The sequence below is a fragment of the Amblyomma maculatum genome, chromosome 4 (genome assembly GCF_055883805.1).
Source record: "Amblyomma maculatum isolate TAMU_Amacu chromosome 4, ASM5588380v1, whole genome shotgun sequence".
NCBI lineage: Eukaryota > Metazoa > Arthropoda > Arachnida > Ixodida > Ixodidae > Amblyomma > Amblyomma maculatum.
The window spans coordinates 134560280-134583372 of NC_139347.1; the positions used below are offsets into that span (position 1 = coordinate 134560280).

Sequence of the window (23093 nt, forward strand, 5' to 3'; positions counted from 1 at the left end):
GACCTGTGCATATAGAAATTTAGGGGCGGAATACGACGGCGTAGCCTGGTTAGAGAGACCTCAGTCTGCCTTGATTGACATGCTTTCCTATTCCAAGAATACTTGAGATGCAGGAAGTCTTCCGATGATAAAACAGATCCAGACTGCGCGCTTAATAAGGCACGCCTCCGAAATCGTGCTGCTGTTATGTACGCTGTTGCCGGGAGGATGGGCAACACAGGGCCATTCAAAGATTCTTTAGCTAAGCTATCAGCAATCTCATGTGCTGTCACATTACTGTGGCCTGGTACCCACACTATATCATCGTCATCATCAGCAGCAGCAGCAGCAGCAGCAGCAGCGGCAGCGGCGGCAGCGGCGGCAGCAGCGGCAGCGGCAGCGGCGGCGGCAGCGGCGGCGGCGGCGGCAGCGGCAGCGGCGGCGGCGGCGGCGGCGGCGGCGGCGGCGGCAGCGGCGGCAGCGGCAGCGGCAGCGGCGGCGGCGGCGGCGGCGGCGGCGGCGGCGGCGGCGGCGGCGGCGGCGGCGGCGGCGGCAGCGGCAGCGGCAGCGGCAGCAGCAGCAGCAGCAGCAGCAGCAGCAGCAGCAGCAGCAGCAGCAGCAGCAGCAGCAGCAGCAGCCTGATTATACCCACTGCAGGGCGAAGGCCTCTCCCATATTTCTCCACTTAACCCAGTTCTGTGCAAGCTGCATCCACTTGACCCCTGCGAACTTCTTAATCTCATCCGCCCACCTAACTTCCTGCCGCCCCCTGATACGCTTTCCTTCCCTTGGAATCCAGTTTGTCGCCCTCAGCGACCATCGGCTATACTCTCTTCGCACTACATGTCCTGCCCATGTCCATTTCTTCTTCTTAATTTCTACTAGAATGTCGGTAACTTGAGTTACTTCTCTGACCCACTCTGCACGCTTTCTATCTCTTAATGTTACCCCTACCATATTTCGTTCCATAGCCCTCTGGGTTGTCCTCAACTTAAGTAGAATTCTCTTGGTTAGCCTCGACGTTTCAGCCCCATAGGTGAGTACAGGAAAGATGCACACTATATGTATGAGGCTAAAATGTGAGGGGAGCAAGGAAAGAAAGGTGTTTAAAATTGGTGAATTCATATTCGAAGAAAGCGACAAGTACCAGGAATAAAAGTCTGTAATTACAGCCACTGTTGAGTATGGTGGGTCTAGTTTGCGCAGAGCAAGCACCACCGCCAGCAACTCCGCATGGAAAATTGGAGTAAAATCCGGAAGACGGACTGAAAAAGCCTAGTCTACAAGCGGACAGTACATTCCAACGCCGGCTTCTTCATTAAATTGAGAAGCATCAGTTCCTATCATTATGCTAACGGGAAGACTTTGCAAATGATCTTCTAATAATCCATTTAAAATGTGAGGTTAGTGCTAAGTGTTTTGCATTATTTGGGAAAATGTCATCGTAGAAAATTTGAACCGACTGCACTTACTTTTGTTGGAAGGATGTTAGAAAGGACTACGTGCAAAGGTTGTAACAGATTTTGCACTCCGGAGTATGAAACCGAGGCCATCCGACTCCAAAAAAGGAGTCTGGCTCGCAACAAAAAGTTGATATGGAGCGGTGGAATTGTGATTCATATATTTTCAGATACGTCTGGACAGTCAAGAATTGTAATCTAGCTAACAACGGTGGTATTCGGGCTTCAAGGTACAACACATTGTTAGCCACAAATTTGGGGAGCCCAAGGCATAATCTAAGCGCTTCCCGCTCTAAAAGAACAAGCGGACGAATTTTGTAAGCAGGTGAACCAGAAAATAACACAGATCCAAATTCTATAATTGGGCGGACGTACATAACATAAATCATTAAAAGTGCGTCTCGCTGCATCCCAGACCTTGGATTGCTTAACCTGCGCAACATACCCACAGCACGAGCCCCCTTCGCTGCAACATGTTCAATGTGATCCCTCCATGCCAGATGGTCATCGTAAATCACCCCTAGATATTTGAAATACTTGAGGAATAATTTCCTGCTTAAATGTTAGAGAAAGATTTACCGGATCCTGAATTTGGAAAACAAGGAAAGCGCACTTTTTAACGTTTAATGTAACTCTTAAGTCACATAACCAATTTTGAAGGGAGCTTAGGTACGATTGCAGGCGCCTGTTGAGGGATTGAATGTCAGGTGCAGCCGTAAAGAATGCGATGTCATTCGCATAGACATACGCGCGAACATATTGATGAGTGGGAATTGAACTCATTAAAATGTTAAAGAGCACGGCCGAGAGAACTGCCCCTTGAGGGACACCTGTGGTTTGTTGATATCTGCCAGAATGCACTCCCTTCAATGAACACTAAAATTGTCTGTTTTGTAGGAATGTAGATATCCACTCAATTAAATATTGTGGAAAACATAGATTTTCTAATCTGTGCCATAAAATTCGGGGCTCTACATTATCATAAGCCTTCTCTATATCGAGAGTTACCAATGCAGCATGCATTTTTTTTTTTTGCGCCGCATATTTTGCGCGAAATCCACTTTGACAGGGACTAAGAATATGTTTTTGTTCCACAAACTCGGTAACGCGTTAGAGTACGACCCTTTCAATTATTTTACCAAGTTTGATGTTGAAGATATTAGTCTGATATTGTCCAAAGTATAGCCACCACCATTATGTTCCAGTAAAGGAATCATTTTGGCTAGTGTCCAGCCACCAGGTATCCAAGAATGAATAATTGAGCAATTTACCAACTCTTACAAGGAATTTGTTGACACCTCAAAGAGGATCTTTAAAATTTTTGACGTTACTCCATCAGGGCCAGGCGCAGCAGCTGGCAATGTCATTCCAATTGAAGCTGAGAAAATGTAATTTAAGGGACATCCTTAACCGTATCTACTGGGCCTACAAACATGGGGGATTTGGGAAGTGTTGACAAAAAACGCTTTTCTTAACCTTTAGCATTGTTTGCTACTGTTTTGTGAGCTTCTCTAGGAGTCGAAACACATGAGGGTAAATTTTCTGAGAAGGGATCTTTTTCCGTGATTTTAAAAACCTGGAAGGTAATTGAAATACTCAGTATCAAAATTATCTTTCGCTTGTGTGACTGTGCGTTTAAATGTAGTTGCAAAAAATTTATAATCGTGCCAATTTTTGGGGCAATGGTTGTGAAGGAGCCTCTTCTATGCAGCCTTCCTTCTTCTATAATCACGCGAAAAATCTGCATTCCACCATTTTGTTGATATATTGCCTTTTGAGGCACGCACTAAGAATTCACACATTTTACGACAAGATTCAATAGCCTGGCATAATGTTTGCGATTTTAACTCTTCCGTAGCCTCAACCACTGACTCAAGAGATGAAATCAAAAATGAGTGAAACTGGTTATAATTAGCGTATGATCTCAACTGAGATGTCGGCGGAGTTATGCGGCAGTTTACCTCAAAAACAATAGGTATATGGTCGCTAGAGGTGCCACCATCAACTGCCGACCAATTGAGTATAGGAACACTAGTGCTGGAAAAAGGTAAATCTATCACAGGTTCACTGTGCGCACGTACAAAAGTAGGTAAGCCAGAATTCATCCAATTAAAGTTATTAAGACCACTGGCGACAGAGAACGGAAGCTTCTTCTTCATCTTCGAATGTACATCTTCCTCTTTACATTGTTTTTGCTTGGTTTCGGTAACGAAAATGCGGTTGCTGACCTACTTTCCGACTCAGCCAACTGGTAAGATTACATAAGGTTACAGACATGCCGCATGCTAATTCTCACGTACCTTTAGGCATATGATGCGAAGGCCTTCGATTATTTTTTAGAACTATAGTTATTGTTCTGCACACACTCCTCACGTAAGCTATTTTTGACAATGGTACCTTGCGCTGCAATAGTAAGGGCACATCACTTGCTAAAGCTCCTACAGTTCTGGATTATTGCAATACTGGTCATGTTCGAATCGACGTTCACAGCTGAGACAGAAACAAAGATTGGAGTGTTTGCATTCCACATACTGCTCTTTCATGCAAGTGGTTTTTTAAGGAAATGCTCTTTCAGGAAGTGTCTTTAAGAGCCGGCGTGCTGGCATTGAAGGATAACGCAGATCATACGGTCAGCACTGCCCTATATGGGCTTCTATTCGTGGGGATAGGCGTTATTTAACATTTAAGCATGGCGCCTGGGTGATACTACTACGTGTGCTGGTATAATTTGGCTCGCGGCGTTTATATGCTTTCACATTCTCATGTGCAGGTGAGCTCCGCTATATAGCACAGGACAGCGACAGCATGCATGTCCTAACCGATGAACAGTACACGGAGAAAGTCAAAAACTCTGTTGCAAATCTCCCAGTAAAGGTGAGTAGATGCCAACGTTCCCGTGTGTTTGACGTGAAAGAGCGAATCACCATCCACTTGACACCTTTTGGGGGGCTATGCTTGCATCCTGATAATATGCTGAACACGCCAGAAGCAGTATTCTTTTTAGTAAAGAACTGAGCAATGTAGAAACAAAAACAACCTCCACAGCGTGAGTAGCTGTGACAGGTGTCTCTATCAAGATTGTGGAGATATATCTGGTCGAGAGCTCAAACTGTGGAGCATAGGCTTGACACCGACGACTGGCAGAACCATTAGTTTGCCGTAAACTGATGTTCAGTTAGATATTTTGTGGATAAAATCTCGGAGGCAATTTATCCCTGCAAGGCAGTGGTCATCTGGGGTGCTGGGGTGATATATTGACGTCCATTCACAGCTTTTACTGCGAAAGCCGCTTTCAGACTCAGACCAGGGAGGGGCCATCTGTCTTCGCAAGGACGTATCAATAAACTTGCGGTGTCCGCTGCATGCTGGTGCCACGTAATTTTCTTTGCCACACTTGGAATGGTGACAACTTAACAAGTTTTTGGAGGTTTCACCTTTTGACCGAATGGGTTGTCGTTCTTCTCAACATCATCAGCCTGACTATACCCACTGAAAGGCGGGGGCCCCTCCCATTTTCCTCCAATTAACCATTTACTCTGCTAGCTGCATTCGCTTGACCCCTGTGAACTTCTTAATATCATGCCCCCAACTTGCTGCCGCCCTCTGCTACGCTTTTCTTCCCTTGGAATCCAGTTGGTTACTCTTAGAGACCAACGGTTATCCTCTCCTCGAACTGCATATCCTGCCCATGCCCATTTCTCCTCCTTAATTTTGAGTAGATTATCTCTAACTTGAGTTATTTCTCTGACCCACTATGCACGCTTCCTCTCTCTTAATGTTACCCCTGCCATTTCTCGTTCCATAGCCCTCTAGGTTGTCCTCAACTTAAGTAGAACTCCCGTGGTTAGCCTCCTTGTTTCAGCCCCGTAGGTGAGTACCGGTGGGATGCAACTGCTATACACTTTCCTCTTGAACGATACCGGTAAGCTGCTAGTCATAATGTATGAATACCTTCCAAATGCGCCCCATCCCAATATTATTTCCTAGTTATTTTCCTTTCGTAATCCGGATTTGCCATTACTACCTGTTCTTAGTACATATTCGCCTGCCACTTCCAGCACTTCGCTACCTATTTTAAGCTGAAGTTCCTTTCCCAGGCTGTTAAACATTAACTTAGCTTTCTGCACAATAATCTTCAGGCCTACTTTTCTGCTTTTCATGTCTAGATCAGTTGCAATTGGCGCCTTGAGTTACTTAACAAGGCAATATCATCATCGAATCGCAGATTGCTGAGATATTTTCCATCTGCCCTCGTGCTTAACTGCTCTGATTGAATACTCCCAATACGCAAACGGTAGATGGCACCATGGATATCGTGTCTCCGTGCCTAACACCTTTCTTTAAATTTGTCACTTTCTTTATGTATAACTATGGTTACTGTTCAGCCACTATAAATACCTTGCAGTACTTTCACATATGACTCATCTACACATTGATCTCGCAATAACGGGGAAAGGGATGTACCTATAGTGTGACTATGGCATAGTACGACACAATTTGGGTCCTTTTCTTAGCGTCCTACGTAAGTTGCGTTTGTCGAGTTTTAGCACAACTGTTGGCAGCCTAGCCGGTGTTGTCCAGCCATGCTATTGAGTGACCGTTCTTCACTCTGAGCCATTTAGAAGCGGCGATGTTTATTCTCTTTCTGACCCAGGGCCTCTTCTGCATGGCGCACAGCACTGGCTTCATCTCCGCCGCGATGTTCTTGGCGCTCGACGAAAAGCAGTTTGAAGAGATCCCAGTCGCTGATCCCCGGAACGCCGTACTCGCTGTATGCTACACGTCGGGAAGCACGGGCATGCCGAAGGGGGCTATCGTCACGCACTACAACTATGTCGCCAGCTTCCACACAACAAGGTGGGATACGCAGGCAGAGCGCGTATAGGCTTGTGAGTTGAAAAAAGCAGGGAGAACAGAACGGTATCTCACTGTGGCAAAAGAGGCATGATTAGCATCTGATCGCAGTCGGTATACGTTTTGAGGTAGTTTGAGTGCTAGTATTGCAATGAATTGTGTGGAACATGACTCAAGCTTTAAGCCTCGCTACAGAGAACCTACAATCAGAGGACATTATGTTACTGCTAATAAATGGCCAGCCATTTTTTTTTGTTCAAATATGGAGTTCTAGAAATATTTCTTGTTCCCGAGCAAAATATTCCCAGTGGGAGCGAGTTGCTTTTAGTAGGTAATGCATATCGAATGGAAAGCCCTTTCCAGAGATAGGTCGTTATTATTGGAGGGATGTTTGTTTTAAAGTTAGTTCTTAGCGTTTTTGAGAAGAATCTTGAATATTATAGCCAACAATAAATATTAATTGAAGGAGCAGCTTGAAACGTGAGATAATAAAATAATAAGTTTTGTGCCAAAATATTATGAGCAGGATTAAGCTTATCCAAAGGGCAGAGCAATAGCGTCTTCAAACGTGCTTTTCATTCGGTGATCTTTTTTTTATTGCGATACTGGCGCAGAGTGTGGCAAAGTGCTAAACGTCTATAGTTTGTTTGCTTTTTTATGAAACGAACGTGCAGTACCTGTCGCATTTCTTGTTTGACACCTACAGTTTCACTGATTTGTGTACAATCGGCGGTAGACATCGGCATTTCGAATCCCTGTAGCGAATTAGCCGATAGCTTGACTGAAAATGGATGCTAAATAGGAACCAAAATGGCGTGACACTATCCTGAACACTGCAGGAATAACAATTGCGTCCCATTTTTGATAGAAAATTATGTGAATTTCGAGATCTTTTTTTACAATTCGGAGTTACGATGATAGCGAAGCTTTGTCGACAGAAATAACCGTACGTGATATAGGGTAAGAACATTGCTTACCGATAAAAGGGAAAAACGCAAAAGGCCAGTAGCAGTAAGAAAACACTAGACCATCAACTTGTTCCAGTAGAAATTGCTGGTTCCGCAAAGTAGTGGTCATTGGTCACACCTTGAAAAAGAGCGAACACGGCGAATTTCCCAGGTCGATGATCAGTAGAATGATGGCTTGAAATGGGAACAAGAATGGGGTAGTAAACAAACTGGCTGTGGTTTAGTTTGGTTAACCCTGTTGATAGCGAAAGCTTCACTGCTTTGGCTAGGCCCAATGCCGAGCTCTGGTTTCGTGATCGTTGTCTTCACATTGGCGTGTGTAGCACTTTTGGCCGCAATCATGCATTTCGTTGGTGGCGGTCCGACGCATATTCTCTCGGTCTTTCTCTCTCACTCTCTTCGTGAATTTGAAACATAAAGGATAGGATGGCGAGGTGAAAGCCTCTCCGCGATGATGTCCCTGTCGCTGTTTATGTACTGAACATTTGAATTAAAGATTATGCATTCGTTACGAATCCCTGAGTTTATTCAAGTACATCATCTTCACCCCGCTGCCGCCGAGCCATAGCACATGCATCCGCAGTCATGCGTGGCAGCAGCGGCCGCCCATCTCTCCACCGCCATCGGGTCCTTGCGCCGGTGGCCCCTCGTCTCCGGTCCTGCCGCGCTCTTGCGGAAAGGGGAGTGCCGGCTAGCCACCCTGGCGTAGCCGCGGGCCAAGCCTCCTAAGTAGGGCTCAACTCTAGTCCAATGCAGCCTTCCACAGTGCTACCGCGCTAGCCTCGCAGCCGGGCACAACTCTACTCCGGCAACAGCATCGATGTCTCCTTTTAGGGCTCCGAGATTCTCTGTTGTGGTTTTACCTCGTGCTTATCTCAAGGTGAAACCCACACGGTCGCCGACGGCTGCCCCAGGTCGCTCCTCTGACATAAACGCAAAAAAGCCGTGTACTGTGAGGTCGCAAGATTATTTACCATGATCTAGCGTGTACCCTCATCACCACGACAACCGCGGAATATTCCTCACGCATGATTTACTGCTGTTACTGAATTGCTCACCATTGCCAAGTTGGCTTGGAGATTTGAAATGTACAAGAATATTTTGCTTTGAAATGATTTGCAAACATTCTTTTCTCCAGCTCGCTTTTTTTCTCCGTATGCCCTTTGGCGAAATAAAATGCGCTGATTGATCAGCAACATTAAAGCTAATCTCACTGGGAGATATAGATGTCTTAGTCCAAACCAGCCTGGTACTCTGCCAGCTGTGTCCACCTAAAACTCATAAACTTCCTGGCTGTGCCTGCTATACCTGCCTCTGATAGCTAAAAATATCCAGAATTATTTTCAGCATGGATTTCGCCGCGGCTACGGCGCCATCACGCAATTCATTTAATTCACTCAAGAGTAACCGTTTAACACAGCTCATTACTCCCAGCTCTTGCAAAAACTCAACTTCGTGCAAACAAATACGACAGCCGTCAACTGCATTGCCAGTTTCCTTTCCGGACGCAGTATGTGTGCTTCAACTCGGCCACTTCCTCTACAGTAGATGTGTCGTCTGGCCGGTACCTACTAAAATTCGCCTAAATGTGAAAACTTCGTGCTGTACGTACCATACCCCCAACACTATTTATAATCACCACCGTTTACGTGATTCTCCTGCATTAGCGTTTTTCAGTGGTTTGACAAATGGGAGAGGAAAATAAGCTTCAATGAAAGGCTTTGCATGTCTTTTACCAAATTATCCTCACTTTCCCGCTATACGTATTCGTTCAATAACCCGTTCCTAAATAAATAACCGAATAAAAACATGTCTATCGCTTCCTTTGACTTCCTACTCGTCTTGATCAAAGCATATCAGTCTAGCATGCATAAAAGCTTCAGAGACTTTAGTATCTTTGACGCACATTACGGTCAGCGCCACGTCATACAAAGCCTTCAGCTTGCAAAGAGCGACTCCGATCACTTATAAAATACGTCGGATTTTTTTTGAGCCCACAGCATAATTGTAGTTCGATGAAATGGAACGTGTCCAGAAGAAGGCAATTCGTTTTTCCCTCTGTCTCTGAGATACTTTTCTTCTCGTCTAATCTCAAAGCAGTTTTCTCTAAACCCAATTTTAAACGCCCGTATACCCAGTGCATCAGGAATATTGCATGCTCATTAACTAACCGTCTCTCTTGTCAATGAACACTCATGTAAATAAATGTTTATGCACCATTAGAAACTAGGCATCATCAAAATTTAAATGTTTCTGCACTTTAACCGCGCACTGACACGTACAAATACGGCTTCTTCTTACGTATCATCGAGAGCTGTAATGTACGAAGAAATTTGTTAACTATTTTAGTAATTTTGTCTGCCATTGAGTTCCCCCGAGGCCTAAATCTGTTCATTTTATATTGTATCTTTTCTGTAATCATATGTATGCATGCATACGTGAATATATTGTTAATTGGAGACCTAAAATATTGAAATGAATTACGAGAAAAACCACAACTGTCACAGTAGCGAGCTGCACCACCAAACAGTTCCACTGTTCCTCTGCCTTTTAAATTCCGCGAGACAAGGGCGGAAAACCCTTCATCTTCTCGTAAAATGATCCCCCGGCGGTGTGAGCACCGTCCAGGCGTTAAACTGGCGAGACGCCATAAGGTCGTATGGCTTAAGGCAGGAAACATAAAGTGTCTGTAGGAAGCGGACACAAGCGGACACGTTCATACGTCACATCGGTGACTTGGCGCAGCACATGACAAAGGCCACTGTAGGAGGACAAAAGATTTTCCGAGAGGCCAGCACTGCGTGCAGAGGATCTGTAGAACCAGGGATCCAGGCTCATAATATAGATGGGGATGGTGCCTATCGTTGGCCTAATCTCGTCCGCAACTGATGGTGCCTATCGTTGGCCTAATCTCGTCCGCAACTATATATATATATATATATATATATATATATATATATATATATATATATATATATATATATGTTGCTACGTGTGTTGGTGACAATATATATATATATATATATATATATATATATATATATATATATATATATATATATATATATATATATATATATATATATATATATATATATTGTCACGGTGTGACGTCTCTGATCAGAAGTCACCGCGGGACACAGGAGTAACAGAAGTCACAGTGCGGCAGGAAACTAGCAGGCCCGCTTCGACAGAAGAACTTCAGTTTCTTCGCCTCGAGGAGACGAACATCGGTTTCTTCGCCTCGAGGAGGCACACGCTCGCGATCAGCACAGAGGGAAAATAAAGAATGCAGCGTGTCATTGCCCCCCGGGTACAAGAAGCATCGTCCCGATGCTGGGAGTGTGGGTAGAGATAAAGAAAAAACCATTGCACGAAGGGCAGTTGCTCACGCACAGAAAGAGTCAACACTATCGGTCGTAATACGGTTTCAGGCGGACCACGTGGACCACGTCCGGGAGCGTGGAGCGTCGGGACTTTTTAAATCCATCAGGAACAACCTCATAGTTTAGGTCCCCAACTTGGTTTACCACTTTGTACGGGCCAAAGTAACGACACAGCAGTTTCTCGCTGAGGCCTCGTCGACGTACAGGAAACCAAACCCAGACGCGGTCTCCAGCTGTGTACCGGGCGTCACGGTGTCGGAGGTTGTATCGCTGGGCATCGCGGCGTTGCTGATTCTGAATTCGCAGCCTGGCCAGCTGACGGGCTTCTTCGGCGAGGTGCAGAAAGGTGTGAACATCTGGTTGTTGGTTGCCATCGTCTAGATGTGGTAACATGGCATCAAGCATTGTGGTCACTTCGCGGCCATGGACCAGACGGAAAGGTGTCATGTTCGTTGTTTCCTGGACCGCTGTATTGTATGCAAAGGTAACAAACGGGAGCACTTCATCCCACGTTTTGTGCTCTACGTCGACGTACATTGAGAGCATGTCAGCGAGTGTTTTGTTCAAGCGTTCGGTCAAGCCGTTCGTTTGAGGATGGTAAGGTGTTGCTTTCCTGTGTTCAGTATGACTTTGAATTAAAATCTGCTGCAGCAATTCGGCTGTAAATGCGGCTCCTCTGTCAGTAATCAAAATCTCCGGTGCGCCATGGCGCAGGACAACGCAATTGATGAAAAACTTTGCAACCTCTAAGGCAGTACCGTTGGGTAGAGCGGAGGTTTCCGCGTATCGTGTAAGGTAATCCGTGGCAATAATGACCCACCGGTTACCGGAGTGTGCAAGGGGAAATGGTCCCAGCATGTCCATGCCAATCTGCTGGAAAGGCCTCGACGGTGGGTCTATTGGCTTCAAGAGTCCGGTGGGCTTAGTCGGCGGCACCTTACGACGCTGACAGTTGCGACACGTTTTCACATAGTGTGAAACGTCTGAGTTAAGTCGAGGCCAGTAGTACTTTTCCTTGAGCCTTGCAAGCGTGCGCGTGACTCCCAAATGTCCAGAGGTTGGTTCATCGTGGCAAGCTTGTAAGATTTCATCACGTAGACATATAGGTACAACAATCAGGTACGGCGTTTGGCTGGCGGAAAAGTTTTTCTTCATGAGGACACCATTGCGCACACATAACGATGACAGAGCACGCTTGAAAGCTCTCGGAGCGGTTGTACATGCACCGTTTAGATAGTCCATGATGTGACGAAGTTCGAGATCTGCAGATTGTCTTTCAGCGAGGCACTCTGTGCTGATGGCATTTAGCAGTATGGCCTCATCAGGAATTTCATCTGCGGGGGGATCTACAGGGGCCCGTGAGAGGCAGTCTGGGTCCGAATGCTGACGGCCAGATTTGTATGTGACAGTTATGTCGAATTCCTGTAATCGTAGACTCCATCTTACAAGACGGGTTGAAGGGTCCTTTAGGGTTGCAAGCCAGCATAGGGCATGGTGGTCAGTTACTAACTTGAATGGTTTCCCGTAAAGGTATGGCCGGAACTTCGACGTCGCCCACACAATGGCTAGACATTCTTTCTCTGTTGCGGAATAGTTCGCTTCTGCTTTAGATAGACAGCGACTGGCGTAAGCGATTACACGTTCTTGGCCGCCCTGGATTTGAACTAGAACGGCGCCCAGGCCTATGTTGCTTGCATCGGTATGAAGCTCCGTGTCGGCGTTTTCGTCGAAGTGAGCCAATATGGGAGGTGTTTGTAGGCGGCGTTGAAGCTCTTTGAATGCTTGTTCCTGTGGTGCGTTCCAAGTGAAAGGCGTGTCTGTCTTTGTCAGACGTGTTAGGGGCTCGGCGAGTCGAGCGAAATCTTTGACGTAGCGCCGGTAGTAGGCACATAAGCCAAGAAATCGTCGAACAGCTTTCTGGTCTTTGGGCGGAGGGAAGTTGGCAATAGCTGTCGTTTTCTCTGGATCCGGCAGGACACCAGCGTGGCTTACGACGTGCCCCAAGAACTTGAGCTCCGTATAAGCAAAATGACATTTCTCGTTCTTTAACGTAAGGCCAGAGGATGTTATGGCTTGCAATACAGTTTCAAGTCGCCGAAGGTGCTCCTCGAACGTTGGAGCGAAGACCACAACGTCGTCAAGGTAAACGAGACATGTCTGCCACTTGAGATCTGCAAGTACGGTGTCCATAAGCCGTTGGAAAGTAGCCGGAGCAGAACAGAGACCAAAGGGCATAGCCTTGAACTCGTAGAGCCCATCCGGAGTAATAAACGCCGTTTTCTCGCGATCCCTCTCATCTACCTCTAGTTGCCAGTATCCGGATTTCAAGTCCATTGAAGAGAAATGTTTCGCAGAGCAGAGACGATCCAAAGCATCGTCGATACGTGGCAGGGGATAGACGTCTTTCTTTGTAACTTTGTTTAGCCGGCGGTAATCCACACAAAACCTCAGCGTACCATCCTTTTTCTTCACGAGAACGACAGGTGCAGCCCATGGACTCCGCGAGAGCTGGATGACATCGTCGCGAAGCATCTCTTTCACTTGGCGGGTGATAGCGGCGCGTTCAGTCGGAGACACTCGGTAAGGTGACTGTCTGAGAGGTGGCACGGTATCATCCGTAATAATGCGATGCTTGGCGAGATCGGTTCTGCCAACACGTGAAGAGTTGGAGAAGGTCGCCCGATAGCGCTGGAGGAGCTGGTTCACTTGGCGATGCTGCAGTTGAGAAAGTGCAGGAATAATGTCGAAGTGTAAATCGGTGGTAGGCCTCTCCATTTCGGTAAATGACAGCGTCGCAAGTCCAGAGGCTTTTCGAACATGCGTGATACCGCAAATATGGGCCAATACAGTCCCAGTGCTTAAATGCTGGTGCTCACCGCCAAAATTTGTGAGTAGGACGTCTGCTTTGCCGTCTTCGAGGCGAACGACTCCTCTGGCTACAGCAAGACTGCGTTCGAAAAGTAAGATCTGTTTACTCTCCACGACACCTTCAAAGTTTCGCAGTGTATTCGCAGCCACAGACGTCATCACGCTGGAACGGGGCGGAATAGTGACGTGATCATCAAGGATGTGCAGTGCTGTCGGTCGCTCTGAAGCACTGTGTATTGCGTTCTCAGTCGATAAGGTCACTGACTTAGTCTGCAGGTCGATAACGGCTCCATTCTCTGCTAAGAAACCCATGCCAAGGATGACGTCGCGGGAACACTGGACAAGCACGACGAAGGTTGCTAAGTACGTTTCTTCTTGCACAGTTACCCTAGAAGTGCAGGTACCGGTCGGCGTTATCAAGTGGCCTCCGGCGGTACGAATTTGTGGGCCTGTCCAGGGCGTAGTCACCTTTTTCAGAGTGGCGGCGAAAGGTTCACTCATCACAGAATAATCGGCGCCGGTATCCACAAGCGCTGTCACGTCGGTTCCGTCCACTCAAATGTTCAGGTCGGCGGTTACGGCTGTGGTGTTACCGGAACGTCGCGGGGTCCGGTCACGGCTGCGGTGTGGTACTAGCTGATTTTGTGCCGTCGGAGAACTGGAGCGCCGAGGCAGCGGATCATTGTGGGGCGCGTCGTGTCGTCGTGAAACGGAGTGGCCATCCGGTTGCAGCGGTGGAGGAGCTTGAGAATTTCGTCGATGAGCAACCTTCCCTCCAAAGGTTGCCGCGTCTAGTTTTCCCGATGGGGGCTAGGGGAGCGGACCCGCGTCAGGCCGGCATTACCACGTGTCTGCGAGGAGTATTGGCCCGGTGAAGGCGACCGCGAGTAGTCATAGGGCGTTCCGGATGATTCAGCCAGGTACGCGTCAATGGCAGGGGGTCGTTCACCACGCTGCGGCTTTCGCGCGTCGGCGCTAAATCCCGGCAGACCCATTCGTCGGTAATAGCAATCGCGGAACAGGTGACCAGCTTCGCCACAGTGGAAGCACAGCGGGCGATTATCGCGAGTGCGCCAGACGTCGCTTTTGCGTGGACGCACCTGAGAAATTCGAGCGGGAGGTGCTTGACGAGTGTATGCAGGGGCTGGTTGGTGCTGACTTGGAGGTGGATGCTGACTGGGAGGTGGACAGGCACGACGAGTGACTGCGGCGTAGGTCATGGCCTGCTGTGGTGGCATTGTCGGGAGTGGCTCGGGTGGGTTGAGTGCCTGGTTGACCTCTTCCCGAACCATCTGAGAAAGGCTGGATACTTGAGGGGGTGCTGCCGTCGAAACTAGTTTTTGCAGCTCCTCGCGTACGATGGCCCGTATGGTCTCACGGAGCACGTCAGTGCTACCAGTGTCCGCGATGGCGGCAGCAATAGGGATGGACGGCCGCTCGTAGTGCTTAGATCGCATCTCTAGAGCCCTCTCAATGGTAGTGGCCTCGGATACAAATTCCCCGATGGTCTTGGGGGGACATCGCACTAATCCAACGAAGATCTGTTCCTTAATTCCCTTCATAAGATATCGAAGTTTTTTTTCTTCGGACATGTTTGGATCAGCGCGACGGAATAGCCTCGTCATGTCCTCGAAGTAAACGAGGACGCTCTCGTTAGGGAGCTGAACTCTCGTCTGTAGGAGCAGCTCGGCGCGTTCTTTCCGAAAAACGGTGGTGAAAGCTTGCAGAAACTGGTCCTTGAAGGAACTCCACGTTGGGATAGTAATCTCATGATTTTCAAACCATGTGCGAGCTGAACCGTCAAGCGAAAAAAATACATGTTGCAGTTTCTGGTCGTCGCCCCAGCGATTGTACTGGGCTACTCGCTCAAATTTATCTAGCCAGTCTTCCGGGTCGTCGCCGGGAAAGGCTTGGAAGATGGGTATCTCCCGCGGCTGCTGCAACACGAAGGAGGGGGCAGTGGTGTCTACCTGCGTCATTACGGGTGGTTGTGTTGTCTCCGAAGGTGGTGCTGGAGAAGATGGTGGCGGCCTCGCAGTACGAGAAAATTGTAGAGGCGCGAATTCAGGATCAAGCCCTCGAAGCCGTCGGCTACTCTGATGGGTAGGCGTAATCTCGATGGTAGGAGATCCTTGAGGGCTGGAGTCTCGGCTGGTTGGAGGTGTTCGGAGCATGGGTTGCGTTACCCCGCACCTCCACCAGATGTCACGGTGTGACGTCTCTGATCAGAAGTCACCGCGGGACACAGGAGTAACAGAAGTCACAGTGCGGCAGGAAACTAGCAGGCCCGCTTCGACAGAAGAACTTCAGTTTCTTCGCCTCGAGGAGACGAACATCGGTTTCTTCGCCTCGAGGAGGCACACGCTCGCGATCAGCACAGAGGGAAAATAAAGAATGCAGCGTGTCAATATATATATATATATATATATATATATATATATATATATATATATATATATATATATATATTGTCACCAACACACGTAGGAAGCAGCACAACAACCGATCTGGCCCTTTTTTTGCGAAGTTTATTGCTTCAGGGCATAAAAGGAATGTTATGATGGATGAAATGAAAAAAGGTTGGCTGATGCAATGAAATCGAGGAGTGAACGATGATGCGGTCCCAGTGTCCAAACAGCATATGACTGCGGATTATGGGGGGAGAAGCCAGCTGCCACCAGGTGCCGGATCCGCGTTGGCTTCAACGCTGGACAATCCCACAGTAGGTGATGGATGTCAGCTTCTATATTTCTAGACTTGCAGATGGGGCACCCAGGTTGTGGATATGAATACCGAAATTGTGGCCACTTTCGGATCACTGCTGGTGTTAGGGCCACCCCAACTCTAATCCTCCGAAGCGCCACCTCCGCTGCACGGGTTAGACCGCGGGGGAGGCTTACCGTACACGGAGGTATAAGAGCACGTGTACGGCGCCGGAGGTGCTCCTTTGTTGTTAAAAGCAGGGTGGCATTGCCCAATCTTATAAGGTTTGGCGATGTCGAGGTTGGGTTTAAAAGGCGGGTCGCAGAATCCATTTGGCTTTGAGCACTTAAAAGGTCACGCGGGGTCCATTCAATACGAATTGGATTTGGTATGCGAGCCGCTAGACTGTGTATGTTCTGGCAGATTTCCGGGCTGCTACTGACGCGTCTAAGTAGCTTTGCCACCTGGAGGGCATCTGTACGTATGATAATACGGGCCGTGGGAAGCATGGGAATGGCGGTCACAGAGCGAAGCGCCTCTTGCACTGCAAGCAGTTCCGCACAAAAAGAAGATGGAGGTTCCGGTAATTGAAATGTTGACGTCTTGTTCAATGAAGATTTGCTAGGACAGTAAACTGCTGTTATCACTTCACAGGCTTTGATGCCTGCGTCGACGTAAATTATAATGGAACCATGTGGCAAGCGGGCGTCTTGTTCCATAATTTTGTCGCCAAGTGACGGCGCCGTTTTCTGTGTTCTTGGTCGGCGTAAATCAGTTGGCTTGTTATCGCCCAGCTGTACAAAACGCCGAGGAAGAACTGGCAGTGGTGGTGGTAGTAGTGAATGTGTCGAAGCATAAGCCTTCAGAGCGCACGTTGCGTGAGAGAGTGTGGCCTTAAGCTTGCGTGCATCACGTCGTTGCTGCACCAGTTCATCTATTGTGTTTAGTTGTGCGTTTTCTTGGAGCGCCAAGATTGGTGTAATGCGAGGGAGGCAGGTGATGACCCTCATTGCCTCTCGATTTATAGCCTCAAGTCGATCCCATTGTGCCCTTGCCAAATGCTGAAATTGGGCTTGATAAACAAGGCGCGGTTGCACAACTGCCCGCACCAACTGTCTCGCAACATCTGAGCGAGCGCCGCCCATTTTTGGAGCAATGCGTCTAATCAGACCCAGTGTCTGTAACGCCTGTTTTTTAGCGCCAGACAGCCATGTAGTTCCAATTCCTGACTCATGAATAGTTAAGCCCAATATTTTTACTGTTGAACTTTCCTGAAGGCCCCGCCGGGGTGGTACAGTGGTAAGACGCCCGACTACTGTCCGGAGTTCCCGGGCTCGAACCCGACCTCGGCGGCTGCGTTTCGATGGAGGCGAAACGAAGTGGCGTCCGTGTGCTGTGCGATGTCAGCGCACGTTAAAGATCCCCAGGTGGTCGAAATTACTCCGCAGCCCTCCACTACGGCTCCCCTTTATCTCTTTCCACTTTCACTCCCACCTTCATCCCTTCCCTTACGGTGCGGTTCAGGTGTCCACATAGCAAGTGTGACAGATACTGCGCCTTTCCTTTCCTGTGAACCAATTATAATTATATTTCCTGAAGTGTGGTTCCGGATAGATGTAGACGAATAGGCGTTGCCGATAGTTTACGGCGGCCCCAGCGGTTGGCGACTGATATGAACGTAGTTTTACTGGCGGAAAGTTCAAGGCCAATGGAAGATGCATATGTGCACATAATATCTAAAGCTGATTGCAGGGCCGATGATTGAGTCAGTAGGTGTGTGCTACACACCGTGATGTCATCAGCGTATATTAGGAATTTAACATCAGAAATTTCATGTAACCGCCATGCAAGTGAGATAAACGCAATATTAAATAATGTTGGTGACAACACAGATCCCTGGGGTACGCCGCGAAGAGGGACAAATGATCCTATGGCCTCGCTGTTGAGGCGTATTGCAAATTGTCTACTTTCAAGGAAAGATTTTACAAAATTGCGTACTCTAAGTGGTAAATGGAGCATGTCAATTGAATCCAGAATGGCAGCATGACTGATATTATCGTAAGCATTTTCTACATCCATGGCGAGGACGGTGAGTACATTGTGGCTGCGTGTTGATGATAATACTGAGGACGCCAAGACAGCCAATCCGTCTTCTGTGCCTATAGATGGTCGAAAGCCAATCTGGGCCGGGTGGTAGAAACCGTGATGTTCAAGCCACCACGAGATTCGTGTGGCGAGCATTTTCTCAGCAAGCTTGCAAATTGTTGCCGTTAAGGAAATAGGTCGAAAGTTGCTTAGGTCCGTTGGTGCTTTCCCCGGCTTTGGAATAGGGATCACAATAGCCGATTCCCAACTGTCTGGTACACCGCCTTCTAGCCATACCTTGTTAATGATGTCAAGGAGTTGAGGAAGTGCATCACCGCTGAGGTTCTTGTAAACCTCGTACGTAATGGAGTCCGGACCGGGCGCTGTCTTTCGGTTGGCTTCATCTATAGCTGCAAGCAATTCGGGCATGGAGAATGGGCTCGCGATTCCCTCGGTGTCGGCAGCAGATGGCAGCTTATCGACATGGGCTGGCATGCCCCACAAGTAAGTTCTTGTAACTGGTGCAGGCAACACGTCGTACTTGGGGAAAAACTTGCGCGCTGCTTGTCTTGCGAAATCATTCGGAGACAAGTTTGCTGCAAAGTATGCTGTGGCCGCTGCATCAGGACGACGACAACCGTGCTCCATGGCATGGAAAGTTCGCCAAAGATGAGCATTTGATGACTGTGTGGAGAACTGCTCGCACCACAGGTGCCATTGTCGTCGTGAGAGATCACACTCATACCTTTGAGCCTTAGCAGTAATGTAATTTAGTCTTATACGTGCATGCGTAGAAGTTGGGTCTCTGGTTGCAGTCAATTCCGCTTGTCGACGAGCAGCCCAGAAGTTAAGCAGAGGCACATCCCGTGTTGGTCGACCAACCTCCACCCAGGCAACGGTTGTAGCCTCATTTAGTGCGCTTTTTATGCAGTCTAGAAGCGATGGTGCCGACTCCACAGAGTGATTTTGAAGAATGGCGCGGAAATTGTCCCAATGGACAACTGTACACTTGCGGCGTAATCGTCGGGCCTGTGATGGATAGAGACCGATGACAATAGGATGATGGTCACTGCCCCAGGAGTCCGGCTCTAAGTGCCACGAGGGGGTGCCGATTCCTGACCACCACGTAAGATCTGGAGCGTATGTTCCACTCCTAGTATGAAGCACAGTCCTTGTTGGTGTATCTGGATGGTTCAGGCGAATAAACAGCGCATCCGTAAAGGCGTCTCGCACTCGCCTGCCGCGAGGACTTAAGGTGGGGTATTTGAAGTCACCCCCAACTAAAACTGGACATCCCGGGTATTGTTGCCTAACATTCAATAACCATCCCAGGTTTATGCGGGAGGGAAAGCCACCACCAGGTCTTACATAGACTGACACAACTACAACAGTTGCCTTACCAAATTTGACTGCCACTGCAACAACCTCCTGATATGAAGTACACCAATTTTCCAGAGCAAGGCGTACCTGAGGAAACCGTGTGTCCACATACACAGCCACCTTTCCCGGAGGAGTATCCGTGTGCACACGTCGGTCGCCCATGGAAGGAGACACGTATCCACTGAAACCAGGAATGGGTGGCAACGCGTTGGTCTCCTGCAGTAGCATGGCCCATACATGAAGCTTGTTCATGCGAAGACGGGATTTGAGCTCTCCAACCTTTGTGGAGAGCCCTCTACAGTTTCACTGAAGCACACCACGATATCTTGTAGTCGCCATCTTGATTATGAGTCCAGATGTCGCAAAAGCACAGATGTCAGGTTAGATAACTGAGTGACCATAAACCTTAGTAACGATTTCGAAGAGTTATCAGGCAGGGCAGCAGAATACTTTTGGGAATCAGTGAACGGCATGGGAGTATGGGACATAATCGTTGGCGAGGCAGCTTTGATATTCGCGGTCTGGGATTCCGTTGCTCGCCTACGACGAGCAAGCAGTTCACGATGTTTGCGGAGCTTATAGACCTCCGCTAAAAGCCTTTCAATTTGGTCATCAACTGCTGTCACATCATCCTGCGGAGGTTCCGGCATATCCTTCACGTTTGTACTCTGTTTGTGACGACGTTGTGCACTCACATTAGCGCTGTAAGCATGTGGTGTACAGATTGCCGGTGGCTCTGTCTCAGATAGCTGTGGCCATTCATCGTCGTCCAACTGGAGAGCCTCGAATCTGTTGAATGTCTGAATCGGTGGTGAAGTAACATGTTAAGACCATTGCCTTTGTATCCCACGACGGACCTTTTGAGTTGCTTTCTGCTTTGTTGGGCAAGTTGGAGAGGTGATATCATGGTCATTACCTTTGCAAAGTCCGCATCGGTAAGATACTGTGTCTTCTGGCATAGCGTCATCTGGTGTTGTAAAAGGACAGAACCTATGCATATGTCCAGGTCGGAAACAGGTATAACAGTAGACGACACTTGGTTTATATGGTCGAGGGCGTAGAATGCAGCCATAATACTATAGGCGAGTTGGAGGAGTCATGGGGCCTTGCAAGGTGACGATGATGCAAGAGCGCCCCTTTCCCATGCGACGAGCTTGAATCACACGATGAGTAGGGCAGTAGAGCTCACGCTGAAGTGTAGCCTAGTCCTCGTCAACGTCTACGTTGTAGACAATGCAGCGTTGTAGATCGGAACCATCAACAAGATAAACCTGGACTGGAACCGAGACTTCGCTTGTTACTTAAATACACTTAAGTGTTTGAAGACATTCAACAGCAGCCAAACTCGGGAGCCACACAGCAATGGTATTCGACTTCTTCCTGGCCGTGAAACCACGGAAACCCTTGGTTCCAAGACATGCGTCCAGATTCGCCTGAATAACTCTGTTCGGTATCTCAGTAAGGCACTTGGTTGTCAGAGCCTTAATGGTCACTTTATAGGATGGTGATCCGGGTGTTGAAAATACCGGGTGATCAGTCGTACAGGAACGCTCGCCTTGTCAACTGTTGTTTGCGGAAGATGATCCCGGTGCAATGTCTTCTGAAGGACGCTTCTGAGCACCGCGCTTTGCCGCCCGTCCAGATGGTAGCGCTGAAGACACGTCCATTGGCGTGCTCGGCTGCTCACTCACATTGGTGGAAACTCCATCACCAAATGAAAGCTGGTTAGCCATTCCCAACCTCCGCACTGGGGACAGATCACTCACGGGCTGATGTGCATTTTGAGATAGCAGGATATGTGCTGCAGCCGATGGACCAGGAGCAGGAACCAGGAGTTGGGACCCAGGCTCGGATGTCAATTGTGCGGTCGGTAATGCCGTCGAGACAGGCGGCGCCGACGAAGGTACCTACGCCAGCGTGCCACGGAATGCACAAGGCCTAGTCCTAGAGCGCGGTTCAGATGCAGGAATTATGTGATGAATACCACACTACCAGAGGGTACATGAGGGTCGGAACTTCCTCGGACTCTGAGAAGTTAATTCTCTTGATGTAAGAATCGTATTTACGCGAAAAATAAGGTTTTCACTCAAGCGATGAGCAGCCACCTCAGCAGGTACACTTCGGCCCTTTTTAATCAAGCGAAAACTCGAGAGAGACGAGGATGACGCTTAGCCACGTGCCAAGACATCCGGACACTTGGTGGCGCCAGAAGATGGTCAGCGGTGTGGCATTGCCCCCCTTCAAAGGGGCATCGACCCGATGCCGCAAGTGTAGGAGAATAGTAGAAAAGCGGGGCAAGTTATACGGGGAAGTCTCTGGCTCTTGTTTGGACCCTGAATTGGTTTACCGATTGTGACAGGGCTTCATTCTGGCAACGTGAACTATTTCAGATTTGGGCTGCCGAGAGGAGCGTACAGTGTCTTGTGGTAGCACCTCGTAGTTAACCTTCACTACGAACTACGAGGTGCTACCCCTAAACAGATTACATTGCTCATTTCTGTGATTATCCAAGTAAAAATTCAAAAAAGGCAGAAGACATAGTTCCCAATGCTTTCCTTGGCCTCGCCGACTGTTGGCTTCTTTCCTTGATATATATATATATATATATATATATATATATATATATATATATATATATATATATATATATATATATATATATATATATATAAACAGGGTGTCACACAACTTTCCCGATTATAGATAATCGGGAAAGTTGTGTGACACCCTGTTTGAATTTAACTCTGGCCCATTAGTAACAAGCAATCCATGTCTATATATATATATATATATATATATATACATATATATATATTGTCACGCACTTCCCGCGGTCCTGTATCAGAGGAAGAGGAGGCTTGGCGGGATAAGCAGAAGAGGAGGAAGCTGGTTCTACCCGCCCTGGTGTGCTATATATATATATATATATATATATATATATATATATATATATATAATAGAGCGAAGGGTACGCTTCATTTAAAGAAACATTTTATTAGACTCGACGTTTCGATCGGAGACCGATCTTTCTCAAGAGTGAATCTTCTTGGATAGTGTTGCGGCTTTTTAAGCATTTGGACATAGACCACACCTGGGTAGGAAAACAAAACGTGGGAGACAGAGGAAAGAGACAGATACAGTAGGGAAGGATGATGTCCAGGTGTGCCATCGCAGGTGCATCGCAGGTGCTGGACAGGCCTGTCGAACTGCGCTGACACAGGTGCCTGGATGCATGGTCGCTGCTGCGAAAGAATGCGGGCTATTTTCACTCTTCCTGGCCACGACGGCCGAAGAGTGGGAGTAGGGAAAAAAATATAAATGAATAAATAAATAAATAAATAAAAAAGAAAAAAGGGGGGGGGGATGAAGGTGGATAAGGAAAGGTGTTAGCTTAAAAAAAAAAGTGTCGG

The 23093-nt window shown here is 47.9% G+C and overlaps 1 protein-coding gene across 1 annotated transcript in view; it reads left to right on the forward strand.

Annotated features, from left to right (window-relative positions):
* The window catches only part of LOC146192627 (uncharacterized), a 56147-nt gene extending 49823 nt beyond the window's left edge, over positions 1-6324 (forward strand). Inside the window, exons 4-5 of the mRNA XM_084600474.1 lie at positions 4210-4313; positions 6094-6324. Coding sequence (XP_084456600.1) covers positions 4210-4313; positions 6094-6324 — 335 coding nt within the window. The remainder of the gene's footprint in view (positions 1-4209; positions 4314-6093) is intronic.
* Positions 6325-23093: the final 16769 nt, after the last annotated feature.